Source organism: Sturnira hondurensis, unplaced genomic scaffold (genome assembly GCF_014824575.4).
Source record: "Sturnira hondurensis isolate 20B ecotype Veracruz unplaced genomic scaffold, ASM1482457v3 Scaffold0019978, whole genome shotgun sequence".
Classification (NCBI taxonomy): domain Eukaryota; kingdom Metazoa; phylum Chordata; class Mammalia; order Chiroptera; family Phyllostomidae; genus Sturnira; species Sturnira hondurensis.
In genome coordinates this window covers 686,667-704,833 of record NW_028092609.1, presented here as the reverse complement: position 1 = coordinate 704,833, position 18,167 = coordinate 686,667, and the positions used below count along the sequence as shown (strand labels likewise).

At 57.3% G+C, this 18,167-nt stretch overlaps 1 protein-coding gene across 1 annotated transcript in view; it reads left to right on the top strand.

The window, feature by feature from the left end:
- EFCAB6 (EF-hand calcium binding domain 6) overlaps positions 1-18,167 on the top strand; it is a 152,251-nt gene that overhangs the window by 109,459 nt on the left and 24,625 nt on the right. Inside the window, exons 22-26 of the mRNA XM_037028488.1 lie at positions 642-760; positions 3,493-3,687; positions 7,220-7,375; positions 12,096-12,291; positions 14,804-14,995. Of these exons, the coding sequence (XP_036884383.1) occupies positions 642-760; positions 3,493-3,687; positions 7,220-7,375; positions 12,096-12,291; positions 14,804-14,995 (858 nt within the window). The remainder of the gene's footprint in view (positions 1-641; positions 761-3,492; positions 3,688-7,219; positions 7,376-12,095; positions 12,292-14,803; positions 14,996-18,167) is intronic.

Genomic DNA, 18,167 nt, shown 5'->3' with positions numbered 1-18,167 from the left:
CACACAGTGACGCGTGGAGGGCGGTGGGGTGTGCGCGCCTTGTTCCTGGTCTCGGAGGGAGGACTTGGCACCTGGGTGCGCCTACCGGGCCGGGCTGTCCTGAGAAGGTTTGAGGTAGCGCTGAGCACCCTTAGGCGTTACCTGCTCCCCTCGCCCGTGGTCCTCTTAAACACCCGACAGACCTCCAGACACCATTGTCCCCCACAGGGACGTTAGGGTGGCCCTGTATCATCTTGTCACGACAGCTGGAGTCTCGGGTCCCGCATTCCCTCTCTCACAGCCGAAGGGGTGCATCCTCGTCAGCGCCGAGGTGGTGACCTCCAGGCTCGGGGCAGGGGAGGGGAGCTTTAGTTCTCATAGTTTTGACCCCACGTTGTCAGGAGAAGCACGAAGGCCACACACTTGAGACCACACGTTACCCAGAAACAAGCCCCCCCGGGACAGAGCACCTGTCCGTGTTCGCCCTGTCCCCTTCGGCAGAGCGGTGGTGAGGTCCTCAGGACTCAGATGAAAGGTAGTTACGCAGGCGGACAGGGTGGGGGTCGTGGGGTAGATCGTCTCAGATAGTGACGAGGGAGAGCCGTTGGTACTGCTGTGAACCCGTTCCACGGCTCCCTGACAGCCACCCCCTGCTGTTGCAGAATTTCCTGGAAACGGACAGCGAGGGCACCGGCATTCTGCGTCGGCGGGACGTACGGAACGTGCTGTTTGGCTTCGACATTCCCCTCACACCGCGAGAATTCGAAAAGCTCTGGATGCGGTAAGCGACACCTGAAGCCTGGCTGGCTCCCTGCCCCAAGGTCTTGGGGACCTGCTGCAGACTCAGCGGCAGCCTTCGGTCACCACCTGGGGATCGGGTGTGGCCAGGAGCGGCTTTGCTCTCGTGAACAGGTGCAGTCCAGGCCTGGATGCCCGCTCCTTGGTGGCTCCTCCTCCCCGGCCGCCCCCCCTCCCCGGGAGGAGGAGGAGCCAGGTTCAGAGTTGGGTGGGCTCTGTTGCATCTAGTTTAGAAAAGCAACTTGAAATTCTTACTGATTCCTTGTTTGTTTGTTTGGTTTTCTGACCAGCTCCAGCCCAGGGCCAGTGTAGGCTCCCCGCCCGTTTCCTGTCTCAGTAGATTTGAGAGGCTGGTCTGTCCGAGGGGGCAGAGGACGGGGGTCCAGCGGGCGAACATCCAGGCCTCCCCCTGTGTGGGCCTTTCAGACAACGCAGAGATGACTGGTGGTGCTGGTGCTCAGGGGGTGGCACCCCCCCCAAACCCTGGGGCGCAGCGTCCACTGGGACGAACACCAGAGGAGGGCACAGGACAGTGGAACAGGGAGGGCGAAAGCAGGAGCCCAGGCTGGGCGGAGCGGGGAGCTGTCGGTGGAGGGATGCTGGGACGGCTCCCAGGTGCGTCTGCGGGGAAGGAGGGCCCGCTGGCCCCTGGGGCAGGCAGGGGGAGAGAGGAGAGTTGGGCACCTACCCGACAAGGCCCCCCGCCCTAGACGAATCGGGGAAGGTGGAGCGGTCAGCGCTGTCCAGCACCTTGGACTGGAGAGAGGTTCCGAGAGCGGCTGACTGTGGGCGGGGCTGTCTGTGCACTCTCCTTTCCCTTGTTCAGGGATGGGGAGCCCTTGGGGGCTTGTTGGAAGGGGGTCTGGAGCAGGGTAGCAGGACTCATCACTGCAGTGGCAGAAGCACAGGCCTGAGGCAGTTCACAGAGAGACACGGCCCTGAGCTCACCCTAGAGACTCAAGAAATGAAGGCCTTGGTGCATTGACGGGACGCTGGCCCCCTTCGAGCAGTTCGCGGGCTCCGTCCACCGGTAGGGAAGGCCACGTGTTGGCGGCGCTGGCCTTTGCTGCTGCTGCTGCTGCTGCTGCTGTGAACGTTGGACCTCTGCCCTGGCTGGCAGGCGGGGCCCAGGGCTCTGAGAGTCCACAGCCTCCCCGGTGGGCGTGTCACTTTGTTCTGTGTCAGAGACAAAGACCACCGAACAGAGGTAGAAAGGCAGCACCAACGCCGGACTAACACCAGTCGCCTGGAAAGGTCATCAAGGGCTCGTAGATACGTCAGAGCCGAGCTGAGACATGGGACCCCGTGGTGGCAGATGAGGAAACAGCCCCGGCGGGGTCAAGGGCCTGGCCCTGTCTCGAGGCTGATGAGCAGGGGTGTGACTCCAGGTTCTTGTTTGCTGCCTCTGTCGCCAGAGGGGAGTCCCTTCCCGTCTCGGGTGGACTCCACGGTAAGACCAGCCTGCACACTGATCAGGTGGTGGGAGCCCCATGGCAGCAGGAAGCGGGGCTCACAGGCCCCTAACGGGAAGCCTCCTCGGCCTTCGGGAAGGGCAGATGCGTCTGATGCCTGGGACGCTCTGCAGATTCTAGCACAAATGTGGGAAACATTTGTCCGGGCTTCTTGCCCCTCTACCCCCTACCCACCCTCCACCCGTTAAGGACAAGAAAGCCAGCTGGGTAAGTGAATGCATTTTCTTTGTTGTCATTCAAGTAAGGCTTAGGCAGAGGCTGCCGTGTGTCCCAGAGCCCGGGGTCTGCGGGTCCTTTGGTGTCTGGTCAGTTGGTGGTAAGGGGAGGCTCCGCGCCGTGAGGGACAGCGGCCACACACCATGCAGTCAGCCACCGTCCCCCCAGCAGCCTGCCAGAGAGCCCTGCCCGCGACATTGCCAAATACAGTCTTGGTCCTCAAGACTCTGGGTTCATCTGGGAAGAGTTGCCCCCACAAATGCCACTGTCACCTAATGGATGAGGGTCAAGGTCTTGATGTTGAAAATAAATGCTTTTTTCTTTAGAGAAAATTGGCAATTTGCCTTAAAATTTTTTATTGAAGTAATTTTACTCTGTTTGAATAATGTTGGGAGGTAAAAATCCTCCATTACACCTTTTTAAATGAATTATAATTCAGAAAACTTCACTAATAGAAAATGACATGAAAGGTACATGGCAGAATTCCTACCTCATTTTCCTCTCCCACCGGTTGTGTATAATCGGCATCTCGTCAGAGCAAATGGGGCATTTGAATCAAGCGGCTTTCACTTTCCAGTTTTAAACGGGTTTTTGAAGAATTTTCTTCTAAGCCATAGCATCGTTCTGCTGCGTGTAGGTGCTCAATAAAAACTCTGGAATGAATGAAAGGGTTGATTTTAATTTTCTGTGGTCACATCAGAATGACAGGTGAGCACGTTCAGCTGCTGTCTCTTGGGGTGGACCGGGGCCACCTGGCAGGAGGTGAGCCCTCTGTGGATGTGAGCAGTGGGTTCTGAACTTCACTGTGCCTGTGAGTTGCCCGGGGACCTTGGTGAACGCAGACTCAGCTCCGGCCTGGCCCAAGGCCCGAGGTTCTGTGTGTCTGGCCCCCCCGGGGTGAGCTGGCCCTGCCGGTCCACAGAGCAGGCTGGGTGCTGGGGAACGAGGGAGCCGCTCGCAGACACGGGCGAGCCTGGAGCACCGACCACGGCAGCTACCGACAACCGTTCCATTTGCTGTCTTTCAGCTACGACACTGAGGGGAGAGGGCAGCTAACTCACCAGGAGTTCTTGCAGAAGCTGGGAATCGACCACTCAGCAGATGTCCACCGACCCTATGCGGAGGACTACTTCAACTTCATGGGTCACTTCACCAAGCCGCAGCAGGGGCCGGCCAAGGTCTTGGAGCTGCCGCAGAGCGCCGGGAAGGCAGCGTCGGCCAGGTGAGTCAGCGAGCGTCCTGGGACCAGGAGCCGGCCCAGGGTGCACCCCACCCTCGGTGAATGAACGGTGCAGACGTCGTTTTTGGGTGCGAGGCTGTGAAACTGTGGTACTCGTTCACTGCTGCAGATTCCAGCCATGGGTGCGAAGTCGCAGAGTTCTGAAGGAGTTAATGGCGGCAAGCCTGCCTGCCTGGCTGGGTCACACTCTAGCACTGCCCTACCTTGTGGGCCGCCCCTGGGGCTTCCTCTCTCTGGGTATTTGCTGCGTGTGGCCCGCCCGCACCCCCGGGCTGCAGTTCCGTAAAGGAGAGCCCGTCTCTACCCAGTGCCTGACCCCTCACGGGCGCCCGGTGGATGCTTGTTGGATGGAGGAATGAATGGACAGGCACATTCCTTAACTCGGTACTTCTGTTTCGAGGACTTGAGACCAAAGCAATACTGCAGGAGAGGCCGCCGGTTAGCAGTGGGCTGGCGTGCAGAAGCTGGGACCACCTGCCGGGCCCAGGGAGCCCACTAGCCTGTAAAGTGCAGCCCCAGGGGACACAAAACAGGCTATGCCTGTGACAAGCACCCCACGGAGACCACGGGAGACATTTGTGGCTGATTGGAAGTGGCACGTGGAACGGCACGTGTGCCGCGATGGAGCGGAAGCTGCTGTGCAAAGGGCACGCCAGGTTGCACCTGGGCCGAGACTGAGGATTGCTTTCGGAGTTTAAAACTAGTCACCAGTGTCATAGCCTAAGAATGTGTGACACAGGAGGGAATTCTGCCCCATTTGACGTGACCATCATGCCCCAGTGCAGACTTGGCTGAGCAGCCTCAGTCTGTGGCTGAGGTCACCCCCCCGTGTGTCACATCAGCCCTCTGTCCCCAGCGCCTCACAGAGCCCCAGATGGCCGAACGGCGTGCTGCCGGAGAATCTCCAGAGGGAGGAGGAAGCCCTGGACACAGAAACGAAGTGTAACGGCTCCTCGAGGGTTAAGAGGAGGGCCCGGGGTGCCATCGGAGGCACTGAATTACCGAGAGAATCGCGTCTGAAATTTAAAGGAGAAATACGTCCACGCACAAGATTGCTATAAACCAAACATGCCATTGAGGTAATGGAGAAGGGGAGTTCGTCTTTATCAGACAGGGCCGCCTCATCACCCACGCTCGTCTGCCCTCCCCTCCTGCCACGTGTGAGTGACAAGGCTCCGAGAGGAAGCCCCCCCACCGGCTCGTGCGGCACGCTCTTGCTCGGGTTCCTGCTCACCGCGCAGCTGACCCCCGGCTCAGCTACCTAGTTCGCACTCACCCCGGCCTCTTTGCCGGACCGTCCTGTCCACTAAGGGCAGGCCTGATTTCACCAAAAGGCACAACCCCCTCCGTCCTGATGTGGAGGGGAAAACCGTCTCCCAGATGACCCTTAGGGTTCGGTTTCCGGGACTTTTTCTTCCTCATTTCAACCGAAATGCGGATGAGACTGGCAGAGTGTCACATCCCGGGGACCAGGACAGCGCATTTGCCTCTCACACCTGCAGAACCAGTTCTGCCGGCTGTGCCCTAGACACACCTTTTCAGGTTAAGCAGAGTCTTCTCAGACTCACACTCATTTTCCACATCTTGCTCCTTTCTTGCCGACGTCTGTGTTGAAAATCCGAATCACAGCCGTGTGGGGCACCTGTGCGTGAGCAGGGTGGTCCTGAGGTGCAGAGGGGGGTGCAGGCGGCAGAGCCGTGACTGTGGCCTCTCCGGGCTCGCGTGTCACTGTCCAGACCAGGAGTCGGACAAGGACCCGGAGCAGCAGCAGCAGCATGTCCCTGCACATCGGCTCCCACGGGTCTGGCTGGCCAACCGGTGTGTCCTGTGCTCTGGCCATTCATTCACTCTGAGCGCACACTCTCTCTGCCGTGGAGATAACGGTGGCCTAGAAACCAGGTCAAGCAGTGCGGAATGCCTCCATTTTCTAGCTGTGGTGACAAGTGATCATCTTGTTACCTGGGACTGAGTTCAGCCTACACCTGTTGGGGACCCGCGTGTCACTGCTGTTGGTACAGCGAGGGACCGTTTGTGCCTCTCCTTGTATCAGATGTTGGCCAGCTCCGCACAGGAGGCCAGAGGGGAGGGGACAGGTGGCCCATGCAGCGTCCCTCCCCGGATGGTCCCACCCCACCGCCCCTGTTCCAGTATCTGATTTTTCTGTTCCTGTGAATGATCTTTCCAGGCAGACTCAAGACACTGTCCTCCCCACAAACACACATCTGAGGTGACAGACAGTCCCCAGCCAAGATGTCAGGTGCAGGGCGTCCAGCACACTCCTCTCTCTGAGTGAAAGCCCCGCAGCCCTCACCTGCTGGGCATGCGCACAGCTGGGCATGGCTGGACCAGCTTGTTTGGAGAGCCGAGGCTGTGGAGTCCTGACCAACCCACCATGCGTCAAATGCAAGATTGTTCCTTCTAAATGATGCCCACGCTTTCTCAGTCCCTTAGTAATTTTTTTGGTCATGGCGACTCGAACACTCTCTGCAAGCAAAGCAGCCCTTCAGGCAGAAGCTCAGCTGGATGCCGTCTGCATCCCTGCGAGGCCGAGGCCCGGCAGCCTGCCACAGGCCCGCACTGTTTGGTCCCTGTCAGTCCACGGGGACGACCACAACCCACCTCCCTCGCAGGGCTGCTGAGAAGAATGAATGGGAGAAGCTGACGGAGAGGCTCCAGTTGGCCAGGCCAGGGGCAGAAGTGGTGGCTGCGTTTCTCAACACAGAAACCGGTTTCTCGACCGTCTCCGTGGGCGCCCCCCTTCCCACACTGCCGGCTGGGCGGATCACTGTTGGGACCTGATAAAAATGGGGGTCCCTGGGCCCCTTGCCCCAGCTGACACTGGCTGTGCCCCTCCACCCTCCCTGTGCCCCGCACCAGCACCGCTGCCTCAGGGCCTTGGCACTGGCTGTCCCTGGGCCCCCTGGACAACTGTCCTGCGGTGGCTGCCCACTGACTCCTTCATCTCTCGGTCTTGCTTGTGTTCTGCTGACCCACACCTCCCACGGTGGCCATTCCCAGTCGGGACCTGCTCTCTGCTCGCCCAGTCCCCTCGTGCGGGGCTCCGAGACCTCCTGTGAGCGGCCGGCCCTGCCTGCTGGAATGGAACCCCCACAGGGCGCGGGGGAGTCACCGGATGCGCCCCGGTGCCCAGAGCAGTTCCTAGCACGTGGCAGGCGCTCAGCAAGCCCTCGAGGAGAGACAGCACCTCTGAAATCCTACCGTGTTTCACCCTTAGTCCCATTCTTAAAGGGCCGGTTCTAGTAAGAAGACAAGGCTGTAATTCCTTTAATGCGGTTTTGCGGAGGGTAACTGATAGAATGATAATAATGCAGACTTACAATCTCTTTCAGACCCCTTTCAACGTGGGTGTCACACGAAGGCCACAAAACACCCCTGACGTCCGTCCTTAGAGGAACCGTCCAGTCGTCACTTTAGAACGATCAGGAAACTCTTGCTTTCAAGAGACGGTTGGTCTTCCTGGTGTTAGTGCGGTCTGACACGTGCTCTCTTTCAGGGACAAGCTGAGGGACCGCTACGAAGATGTCAGGAGAGCGCTGACCACACTCGGCGACTCCAAAGGCAGCCCCGTGTCCGTGTGCCAGCTGCAGAAGGCACTGCGGGAGGGCGGCTGTCCCCTCGAGGAGGAGGAGCTGACCGAGCTTCTGGGCAGGTTCGTGTCCCCTCAGTTGACCGTGTCTCTCCCAGACCAAGGAGTGAGTGGCAGGTGGCTCTCATCTGCTCTTTTCTGTGCACTCGAGTGGATTTTTGCGCCAGAAATAACCTCCGTCGGCCGGGCAACATTGTAAGGGACCTGCGTCGACCCAGGGCAAGAAGGAGAGGCCACGTAAGCGCATCCTGATTCCTGATGAGTCTTGGCAGCGTAACCATCATTTTCTAACTTCGGTTTTTGTTTTACCCAAGTTCTGCGTACACTTCAGCAGGCGTCAGATCGCTCCACGCGGTCACCGTCCTCATCACCCCTCTCGAGTCAGCAGCTTCCAGTGCTTTAGTGACTCCTTTTGGTACTTAAGTTCATATTTCTACGTGACGCGTCACATCGCTCCTTCTTGAATTCTTACTGTCAGGCTGTGCCTGTTGACTTCCAACCAGGAAGACGCGGATTTGACTCCTTTTCACACACCACGTGCCGCCAGCCACCTCACCCCGCAGCCTCCACCGCCCCACAGAAACACACGCAGACCGTCTCCGTGGGCGCCCCCTTCCCACAATGCCAGGTGGGCGGATCACTGTCGGGGCTCGAGGTGCTGGGAACAGCCAATCACTTTCCTTTTTTGTGTAGCATTTTGTTTCCCCGGAGTTAATATTAATCTTATTTCTTCTGTTTGTCTAGTTCCCATGTAATTGTTATCAGTGATGGAACGCCCGACTTGCCCCACTTGTTAAATATTTCTCTTTTCGTGGTTGCTCTCATGTTTGCAATGTATGCGGCGAGTGGCCCAAGTCCAGTTTCGAAGGACACAATGCTCCCTCCTGGGCAGCGTGGGGGCCTTGGACAGAGCATCCCACATCCTGCCTCCTGTCCCGTGGGCCCTGCGGCCGTCCACCGCGTCACCCACAGGCTGCAGTCCCCAGACGGGTTGTTGTTGCTGTGAGCGTGGAATGATTATATCAGCTGAAAGTTCGAAAGCAGAAGGGATCCCCTTGCCTTCATTCGTTCCTTCTCGGAGGCTCTGCCTCCCTTTATGTGGGTCTGAGTTTCTGACCCACGTGACTTTTCCTCTCTCTGAAGAAAGTCTGTCAGCATTTTTTTAGGGGGAGAGATAGATAGATAGATAGATATCAGTTTGTTGTTACACTTATTTATGCACTCATTTGTCGCTCCTTGTAAGTGCCCCACTGGGGATCGAACCCGCAACCTTGGCGTATTGGGATGATGCTGGAACCAACTCAGCTGCCTGGCCAGGGCCTGTGGCTCCAGAGCAACCGGTGGTGGATTCCTGCAGGTTTTGTGTTTCCCAGAGAGTCTGGTTCTTCCTCACGTGTAAAGGGTCATTTCACTGGATGTAGGATTCCAGGTTGGTGATCTTTTCCTCCCAGTACTGTAAATATTTCGGTCCACTCTTCTTGCATGATTTCGTAAGCTCTGTGTAGTTCTTATCTTTGTTCCTCTGTAGATAGGCTTTCCCTCCCTCTGGCTTCTCTCCAGGGTTTCTCTTTGTCCCAGTTCTTTACAGTTTAACTGTAGTACGCCTAGGTGTAGAGTTTTCGGTGTTCATCCTTCTTGGTATTCTCCGAGCACCAAGATGTAACGCTGTTTGACATTGTCCGACAGTTTTTAGAAATTCTGTTCTCTCTCTTTTTTTATTTTCCCTCTGAATTTCAGTCTGGGGCGTTTTTATTAACACCCTTCAGACGCAGTGATTTCCCCAGCCACGTCCCATCTGCGATGAGCCCATCGAAGGCACTCTTCGTTTCCGTCACCGCGCTTTTACCGCCGGCGTTTCCTTTTGATGTTTTCTTTGCGTCGGCACACCCCGCTCGCATCTTGCACTTGTTCCTGCGTGTGTCTGCACTTTCCACTAGAGCTCTGCACGTGCCAATCATAGTTCGTTTCAATTCCCTGTCTGGTGATTTCAAAATACGTGTCACGCCCGAATCTGGTCCTCCTGCGTTTGGTGTGAGGTTCTGTGTTGGTTGGTTGGGCTGTGTTTCATCTTGCTGCAGCCGTCCGTTTCCTCCCGCACCCTCGGTTTCGTCCTGTCTCTTTTGGGGGTTCCCCTAGGAACTCCTCTGTGAATGGGGTCTCTGCTCTGCAGCTCTTTCCACTGTGACCCGTTGTGACTAAGTTCGCTTTGTGTTTACACTATGATTTTATTGATAGGCTGTGTGCTTCCAGGAGTATTGAATTTCCTTTTTGTTTTTCTTGCATTATTTGCCTGTAACTTACCTCGTCCAATACAGGCAAACCCAGACTTCGTAGAGAGAGCCGTTATTTGAAAAGGCCACCATGATGGGGAGGGAGGGCTGCTGGGGGGGGGAGGCCATTGCAGTGGGAGGGCGCTCTGACCGTGCAGTCTGAGAGCGGCTCCAAGCTCAGGCAGCCAAGGGCTTTTCCGGGGAAGAAGAAGGGAAGAGCTGGGAGTGGGGGATGGAGAGAGTGGGTCGTGTGGTCCGACTGTTGTGGCAGGAAATGGCCTTCCTTGTGGTCAGTCTCAGGCAGGGCCCTTACAGAGGGGCTGGTCCAGCGATGGCTCAGGCTGAGGGTGGGTCCCAGTCCGGGGCAGCAGAGACTTGTTGTTGAAGTCTGGTCACGCCAAGTCAAAGTTAGCAGGCATTTGTCCGGATGGGTCAGCGAACATGGACAGTTCAGCTAATCGTTTATGAGAACAGGAATTGGGGGAGGGTGTGCACCTGGTCCCGGGCAAACCTGTGGGTCTTTCCTGAGTCCTGGGGAACAGTGGTTCTGCTCTGTGAGCCGTTTCCGAGAACACAGAGCGGGGGCGACTTCTCCGGGTTTCCAGGAGCTCAGGGCACAGGTGCAGCTCGGTGTTGTCCACCTCAGCGTTACCCAGCATTCTGTCGCTCCTCCTGTTCTCCCCGGCCCCTTCCCTGGTGGCCCCCGCCCTGGAGCCCGGCCCTGGCCCCGGCCCCGTCCCCCGGGTCTGCCGCCCCCACCGTCCTCCGGGCCGGACTCCCCCATGCCCACCTCCACCTTCCTGTCTCTTCATTTGCCTTCTTTCTTTGCTGCCGTGCTTCCTGGAGTATTTCCCGAGAAAGCGTGGCGAGGAAGTAAATATTCTGAGTTCTTGTCTGTCTGAAAATGTTTTATTCTTTTTTGCACCCATTGATAGTTTGTCTGAGGACAGCATCCTAGGGAGGAAATTATTTTCCCTTAAAATTTTGAAGACATCCCTTCTGTGTTCACGCAGTGAGAAACCCCGTGCGTGCGTGGGTGTCCGTTCCGTCTTCAAGTGCCTGTGTTCTCTTCGCCCTTAAACAGCATCTCCTGTCACTGAATCTGTTTGCAGCTGAACAAGAACTTATGTGCATCCGATGAATAAATCATGGAAAAATAGTACCAGATAAATAATTAACTAAATGGTCATAAGAGAGTCTTTTGAAACATAGTCAGTCTTGGCACTTTTATAAACTGTGGCGGGAGGACCCTGGAGTTTCTGTCCTCCACCTTTCAGCCGGGCGAGGGACGCTTTATGCGTTGCAACCTCAGTGAGGACCTGCTGCCCGGGTGTGTGTTTCCTCTCGAGGACCCCTGATGACAAACGTCTTTGTCATTCGTAATTACATGTAGATTATTCTTTTCTAGATCCAAAATAGACTTTTCTAAATAACACTGAGGGGATTAGCATATGCATTTGATTTTACCACTAAATTTTAATACCACGTTGGCAGTTTATCCTGCTGATGAAATAGAGCTGATTACCCTTCCCTCTGAGTCCCGTCTTGGCCGGAGCCAGCGCCACGGGCCAGGGAGGCGGCCCTGCAGCTGTGGGTGGGGAAGCACAGCCCCCGCCCGCGTTCTGAAGGAGCAGACAGGCGCGTCCCCAGGCACTCCTCTCTCCCGCTCACCGGGGTTCCCAGCCCTTCTCCTCCGATGCACCCCCACCCTGCCAAAGTGAAGTTTGGGGGTGAAAGTGCCAGGGATGCTCAGAGGACCCCAGTTACAGAGCCGTGAGCTTGGAGTGCCACTGAACTTGATTTTGAATTATTTTACATCTTTAATAAACTTGTTTTCCATTCTCATGAAACCTTGGGACTTTCACCCTACGTGTTTGAGGACTTAAAGGGGCCTCTGTTTCTGCGTGGTTGTCCTGCTGACGTGTGTCCACATACAGAATTTCTGTTGGGGAAAACACCAGGCTAAGGAGGTTTTGTGAAAACGTCTTTCGAGTGCTTTCGGTGTGACTGTTCAGTGTCGGCCATTCTTGAAAAAGCGATGTTGTGTCACTCAGCTCCTCCTTCCTTCCTGCAGCTTCAGACTCGTTTCTCCTCCGGTTCCCCTGCTGCTCCCCAGGGCGGGCCCTCATCAGCTCCGGTCTCCGAACACAGCCCCTGTCCCCTCGCCTCCCCAGTCCTGCCCCAGCCCACCCGGTCACTCGGCTCTGCCAGGGTCACATCCCCCGAACGGACCAGTTCCAGCTCCTTCCCGTCCTCTGCTCTCCACCCAGGGGCCCCACTAACCGGCCTCAGGTCTCAGAGCTTCAGCCAGGACAGTGTGCAGCCTCGCCAGCCGGCAGCACCCCACCGTCTCGGCGCTCAGGACCCTGCCCCTGCCCCCTGCCCCTCAGGCCGGGAAGCGGCGTCTCCCCGTGGGCCACACCCCCCACCCTGCTCTGTGCTCAGCGAGTGTTTGTGGGAGGAGTGGGTGATGAGTTTTTTAATATGTTCCTTTTTTTTCCTTTGGGGACAAGTTGGGGAATCAGCTGTCAAAATAACGGCATCAACCACCTCGACTTCTTGAGAGCCGTGGAGAACAGCAAGCCCCCCAGTCCCGAGTCGAAAGAAAAAGAGGCCGGCGTGCCGATCAGTTTCGAGAGACTGCGTCCAGAGGAGGTCCTGAAGAGCGTCCAGAAAGTCGTGGCCGCCTCCGCCCCTGCTCTGTCAGCGGTACGGCGGACGAGTACTTTTTCCTGGGGAGACTGAGGCTCTGGTACTCGGGTCCACCCGTGACACGTGACTGTCAGCCCTCCCCTGCGCCGGGGCCCCTCTTCTCTCTGCACCCCCTGGGGAGTCAGAACGCAGAGGGGTTGCTCCAGACCCCACTGTTCCTTGGAGCAAACGTGTGTCTGATTCGCTTTATGAGAAGCTTCCGTGGTGGCTCCCCAGCGTGTGTTCTCAGAAGCGGGAGTGCTCGGGTGTTTGGCAAATGCTGGTCTGGGGTGACGGCAGGGGTTCCGGGCGGAGGAAAGCGGACAGGCGCCCTCGGGGAGAACAGTCACGGCACATCCTCGAGTCCTGGGCCCGTGGGGATGAGTGGGGCTTGATGCGGCGGAGGGACTCCCTCCCCGGAGGGACCGCCCAGGGCCACGGGCTGGTGTAAGGAGGGACACCTCGAGTACACGGACATTTTAGGCTGACAGCTGGGTGACGCTGTAGAGCGTGCCGAGACCTGGACTGTGTGGGGACGATGTTGCCAGCAGGCAGAGGAGGAGGGGGCGGGGCAGCCCAGCCTTCATCTTGGGGCAGACGTTTCTACATCTAGGAATTCTCATGAGGACTCAACCTTTTGTCTTTATTTTCCTGATGATCTAAAGAAAAATCAGACTGAACAAGCCATGGGCCATCTAGAAAACCCACTAATCTAGCTTTCAACACCAGAGCGCCTGCTTGGGACTCCTGGGCCTCGGGGTCTGCAGACCGTGTGCACCGGCCAGGCCCCACCGCGCCAGGGGCACGGCCCTGCGGGCCGACCGCTGCTGAGCTAAAAATGCACCAGTGTCGCTCGGGCTTTCCCTTTTCAAGGGAAGCCGTGAAGCCTTCCGACACCTAAATGTCAGCCTGTCCCGCAGACTTCCAATAGCATCAACCACATGACGCTGTCTTCAGGGAGGCTTGGCCCCACAGAGCAGCCATCAGGATGTTTCTCGGCCGGAGGCCCATGGAACCTTTGGGAGGGACCACGGCTGTCCCTCTGAAAAACTCCCTGGGTGAAGCAAGAGGAGGACTCCCAGGCCGGGGGGGGGGGGGCTGCAGCGGGGTGGGAGGGCACGGGAGGCCCTGGGGAGAGGGGGGAGTTGGGGTGTTGGGTGGCAGTCAGAGGGCATTCAGGATGCACGCATGGGTTTCTACCTGTCCTTGCAGATGGGTCTCAGATGCACCTTGTTTCTGAAAGGACGGTAACCCCTCATCTGCCTTTGACTGTCTCACCCACCCTGGGGCTGGGCAGCCTGGGTTGGCACATGGGGAGCCCCACAGGCCAGGGAAGCGCAGGCCCCGAGCTTGCCTCTTAGGGCCCCCGAGCTCGTGGGGCTCGTTTCACACCCGCCAAGCCTTCCGACGCCCTCAGAGCACGGATGCCCCAATGGGTCGCCCATGCTGTGATCATTCTCCTTTGCAGCTGTCAAGTCCCACCACGTGCCAGGCCCCTGGGCAGGTTGCCATGGTAAAAGTTAGGGCGGCACAATGACGAAGTCCTCCCTTTTATGTCGAAGCAGCTAAGCTCAAAGAGGTTAAGGGCTGTGGCGAGCAACAGAGCCCAGGTTCAGAGTCCGCTCCCTGACTTGTGGCCGAGGTTTAAAGGATTCATGGCTGCCTCCTATTACCGCAGTCTAGATACAGATGCGAGGCTCTGGGGTGCTCCAAGGTTAATTCGAGAACACGTGTGTCACCACCTGTGGGCTGGTGGGGCATGCCTAATTAGCTCTGCAGGTGAGTTCGCCGCAAGGCATTTGGTGTGGGGTCTGCAAGCACATTAAAGTCTTACTTTTAAGATCTTAGCCTACCACTTGATACAGATTTCCTAATGCAATAAAAATGAATGATCTTGTTTCAGCAGATGGAAAACAAATGGGCTCTTTTTATAGCGCATTTTTGCACTCTTTCAGTTTGACTACTGTGCTGTTGGGTTGGCACTGCCTTCCCGGCCCCTCCAGCACAGTCCTGGGGCTGTGGGGGTCCTCCCACGAGGCGAGGGCCCTCAGGCTCGAAAGGACGGCAGCCCAGCTCCAAAACTGCAGGCTGGCATGTGATGGGGTGGGTGGTCCCTTGACTCCTCCTCCTGGCCACTTCCCACTCAGAGTCCTACCCAGAGACCCCTGCCCCTCCCGAAGCAGCAGGTGGCACCCAAGCCTCCTGCACGGGTGGCCTGTGCTCAGAGGGGCTGAGACTCAATGGTCCAGGGAGCCCGGGCGGGGGCGGGGCCCAGATTCCTCTTCCCACCCCTCCCAGTGAGTCCCAGAGGGAGGGAGTGAAGCCCGTCTCCCCACGACACGCAAGTTCTTACGCTGGGCACACACGTGCCTGTCGCGGGTGCTCAAGCGTGGTGCATTTACTCGGTGATTTAGAATTCGCAGGGGGCTTGCATGCACTTGATCTCATTTGCATTCCACAGAAGCAATGCTTAAGAAAAACACTCTCTGGAACCTTCGCCTGACAGGAGCGTCTGCCTTTCTTTCTGCAGGCGTTTTCTGCCTTGGACAAAGAGGACACTGGGTTTGTGAAGCCTTCGGATTTTGGGCAGGTTCTTAGGGACTTCTGTTACAAACTCACAGAGACCCAGTACCATTACTTCCTGAGAAAGCTAAGACTTCATCTAACCCCCTACATAAATTGGAAGTATTTTCTCCAGAACTTCACTTGTTTTCTTGAAGAGGTAAGGATGTGGGATAACGTTCGTTTTTGCAAAATACATAATTGATAAAACCATGTCAGATATTGGCAATCGCCTCATGTAATTAGCTCATTCTAAATGAAAAAATGGTATAAATTCTACATAGAGCATGAGAAGGTGACTATGTACCTTTTACTTCATTTGAAAGTTACTTTATTTTCAAAGACATTTGGGGGTTTACTTTGGTCTAGTTGTTTTAGATGCTCGGGCCCTTAGGTCCCGAAGATGATCTGGTATCCAGAGAAGCGAGACCCCCCCATGTGTTAGGCCATGAGTGGCAGGGAAGGAACTGGGACCCACTTGGGAGGCATCTGTTGAGGGCCCACGGTGTGCTGGGCCCCTGGCCAGGTATCAGTCGGTCGCGGGTCAGAATGTGGAGACGGTGGGCTTAAACAGCTGTGTACTCAGCAGGTCCCTGGGAGGGCTTCCTGGAGGAGGGAGGGCAGCTGGCCATAGGGCTCTGTTCCTGACCAGGACCGCTTGCTTCTCCAGCTGCACAAGCTGTATATTCTTAGCTTGTTTCTTGATTTCTAAATATTAGCAGGCCAACATCATTAGAAATCATTACCGTCTAGGTTTAACCAGCAGATTTCTTTGACAACCATTCAGTGCTGAGTATGGACACACAGGTGCCATGTCGCTGCCCTCACTCGAAAACACACGTGAAACATCCAAAAGTAATAGCGTCACTAAATCACAACCGTCTTTACCAAGATGTGTCTGTCTGTCCCCCGGAGCTGGGCGCTTGGGTCGTTCCCCTCTGCGTGCCTTTCCATGCAGCGAACAGCCACGCTCGCCAGTCCTCGCCCGCTTACCGGGATAAACTCTTGGAAATGAGGTTGCTGGGGCGAACAGCAGGAAGGCTTTCCGGGGCCGAGGGCCCTAGTGGTGAGTGAGAGCGGCAGCAGGCCCAGCGTAGCGCTCTCCAGGAGCCGGGCCGGCTCCTCGGCCTCTACGCGCAGGACCTGGTGTCATTCTCGTGCCGTCACTGCGAGCATGTGCTAGTGACATCCCACTCTGCAGGCTAGGGACATGGAGTCACCGTCCACAGCCACCCGGATGGGGCATGGGAGAGCCGGTTTGTGGCCCCCACTCCGGTCGCCTGTACACCGCACTCCTCCTCTGGGGGCCGGTCGTGTTCGCCTTGGCCATTTGGTGGCAATTCCCACACAAGCAGCTCTGTGGTGCTGCGCGGTTCAAAACCGTGTGTGTGTAGATGGCGTCACATCTCGCTTTGTCTTTGGCCCATATTTTTCTGAGCGCCTCCGGAGGCACTTTGCCGGGCATTCCTGCCAGGAGGTTCGGGGCTCCCTGCAGTGGGGGTGCGCATGGCAGGCTGCATGGGGCTGGACCCCGGGACCAGGGGCACACAGGAGACCCTGCCTGGGGGTCCCTGCACGGCCTGCTCCCACCTTTCCGGGTGGTGGGATTACGTGGGACCAGCCTGGGAACTGGGGTTGGCCTGGGGGTGGGAAGGCCCTGCTGAGAAACCGGAGCTCCAACCAGGGTGCGTTTACCAGGAGGTCGCGTTAAGCTCAGGGCTTCTGGGCTGAAAGGACAATGGAAGGGGCAGGGGTGAGGCCCTGGGCTTCTCAGACTCTGTGGGGGCCTTTGTTGTCCCATTTATCTGCTGGTGGGGGTCCTGCGCCCCTTGCTCCAGAGCTCAGGGCCCCTTTCTCTGAGCAAAAGCCGACTGGTGGGGACTCGTGAACAGGCACGTGGGGCGGCTCCCTGCGGGGTGGCCAGAGCGGGAAGGACACCGGGTTAGCCCGGCGGTCTCTAAAGTTCCATCCGGGCTGGCGTTCTTCAGAGAAGGGAGTGTGAAGTCACGAAAAACAGGAAAAGCAAAGGCATCACCCTCAAGCTCATTAAACGTGACTCTAGTCATCCGTTTCCTCTGGGGACGCGCGGGCGGCAAGTAAGTAAAAGGAGATTACCGAAAGACAGTTCCCGTGGTGGATGCCTCTCCTCGCACAGGCCATCCCCTGAGTAATCCCTCGCCAAGCTGGATCCGCTCCTTGGGGAGACGAAGTCCCCGAAGAGCACCCATGGGGACCTCGCACCCGCCCACGACCACTCCTCGTGGCAGGCACACGGCTCGGTCTGTCCTCAGTGGCTTCGGTGGGTCGGGTGCCGAGTCTGCTCATCACACGTGAGGCCTGAGCTCTTGGAAGAACAGACACCACGCGGTTTTCCGGGCCAGCATGTGGCTCGGCCGAGGCGTCGTCCCTCCCGGCTCCTCTGCTCCCGAGGTGCCGCTGAGTTCCCACAGAGCCTCTGCAGCTGCGGTCCCGGGCCTCTGGCAGGGCAGCCCCCTGCCCCCCGCCACACGGGCTCAGTCTGCGGGGCCACGTCATTCTGGACGCTACTCTCAGGTTTGAGGACCCGGTCAGTCGGCCAACGGGTCTGCGAGGTGACCAAAGATGAAGGTGACTTCGGTCTTTCCAGTGGGGAGTGAGGAGCGTGCCTTGCGCCCCTGGCAGCCAACACACCCTGGAACGAAGACTGAGGCGCCATGCCGCGGTGTGGTGGGGGAGTGAAAAGGAAGAGGAGGCCCGCGTGTCGGATAATGGCGGCCCCTTTATCGCTGAGGTTCCCATGGACCAGGTGGGAACGCACGAGGGCCAGCATCTCCGTCCTCAGCAAGTGCCTCCTTGTTCCTTCGGGAAAAACCTTTGACCTTCAAAACACTAAGTGCAAAATACAGAGTATCACCTTGTTTTCAGAAACTCGTTCTAGTTAATATTCCTTTTAAGCCTTACAGTGCAATTTCAGTATCTTCCATGAACAAAAAAATAACACTCAGAACAGACATGGAATTAGGGGAAGACACCGCAGACACTGTAGCAAATCTTCCTGCTTTATTACCATGGAAATGACGGAACCCCTTTGTCACCGCCGAGCATTGTTTGGTCGCAGTCCAGCCAGCGGAGAGCCAATGAGGGCTCTCCTTGCTCTGCGTTTGTGACAGGCTGGCTTTCCAGTCACTCCTGAGATGTGAAGCAGCCGAAGATGGCTTGTTCTCCGGGAGAGAACGTAAGAACGCGGTTTTCTGCCAGAGAGGAGGCCGTAAGCCCACCCAAACGTCCGTAGCCCTTCAAGGGCATCACGTTAGACTCGCTCCCAACGGCGTCGCCTCGATCCTTCTCTCCTT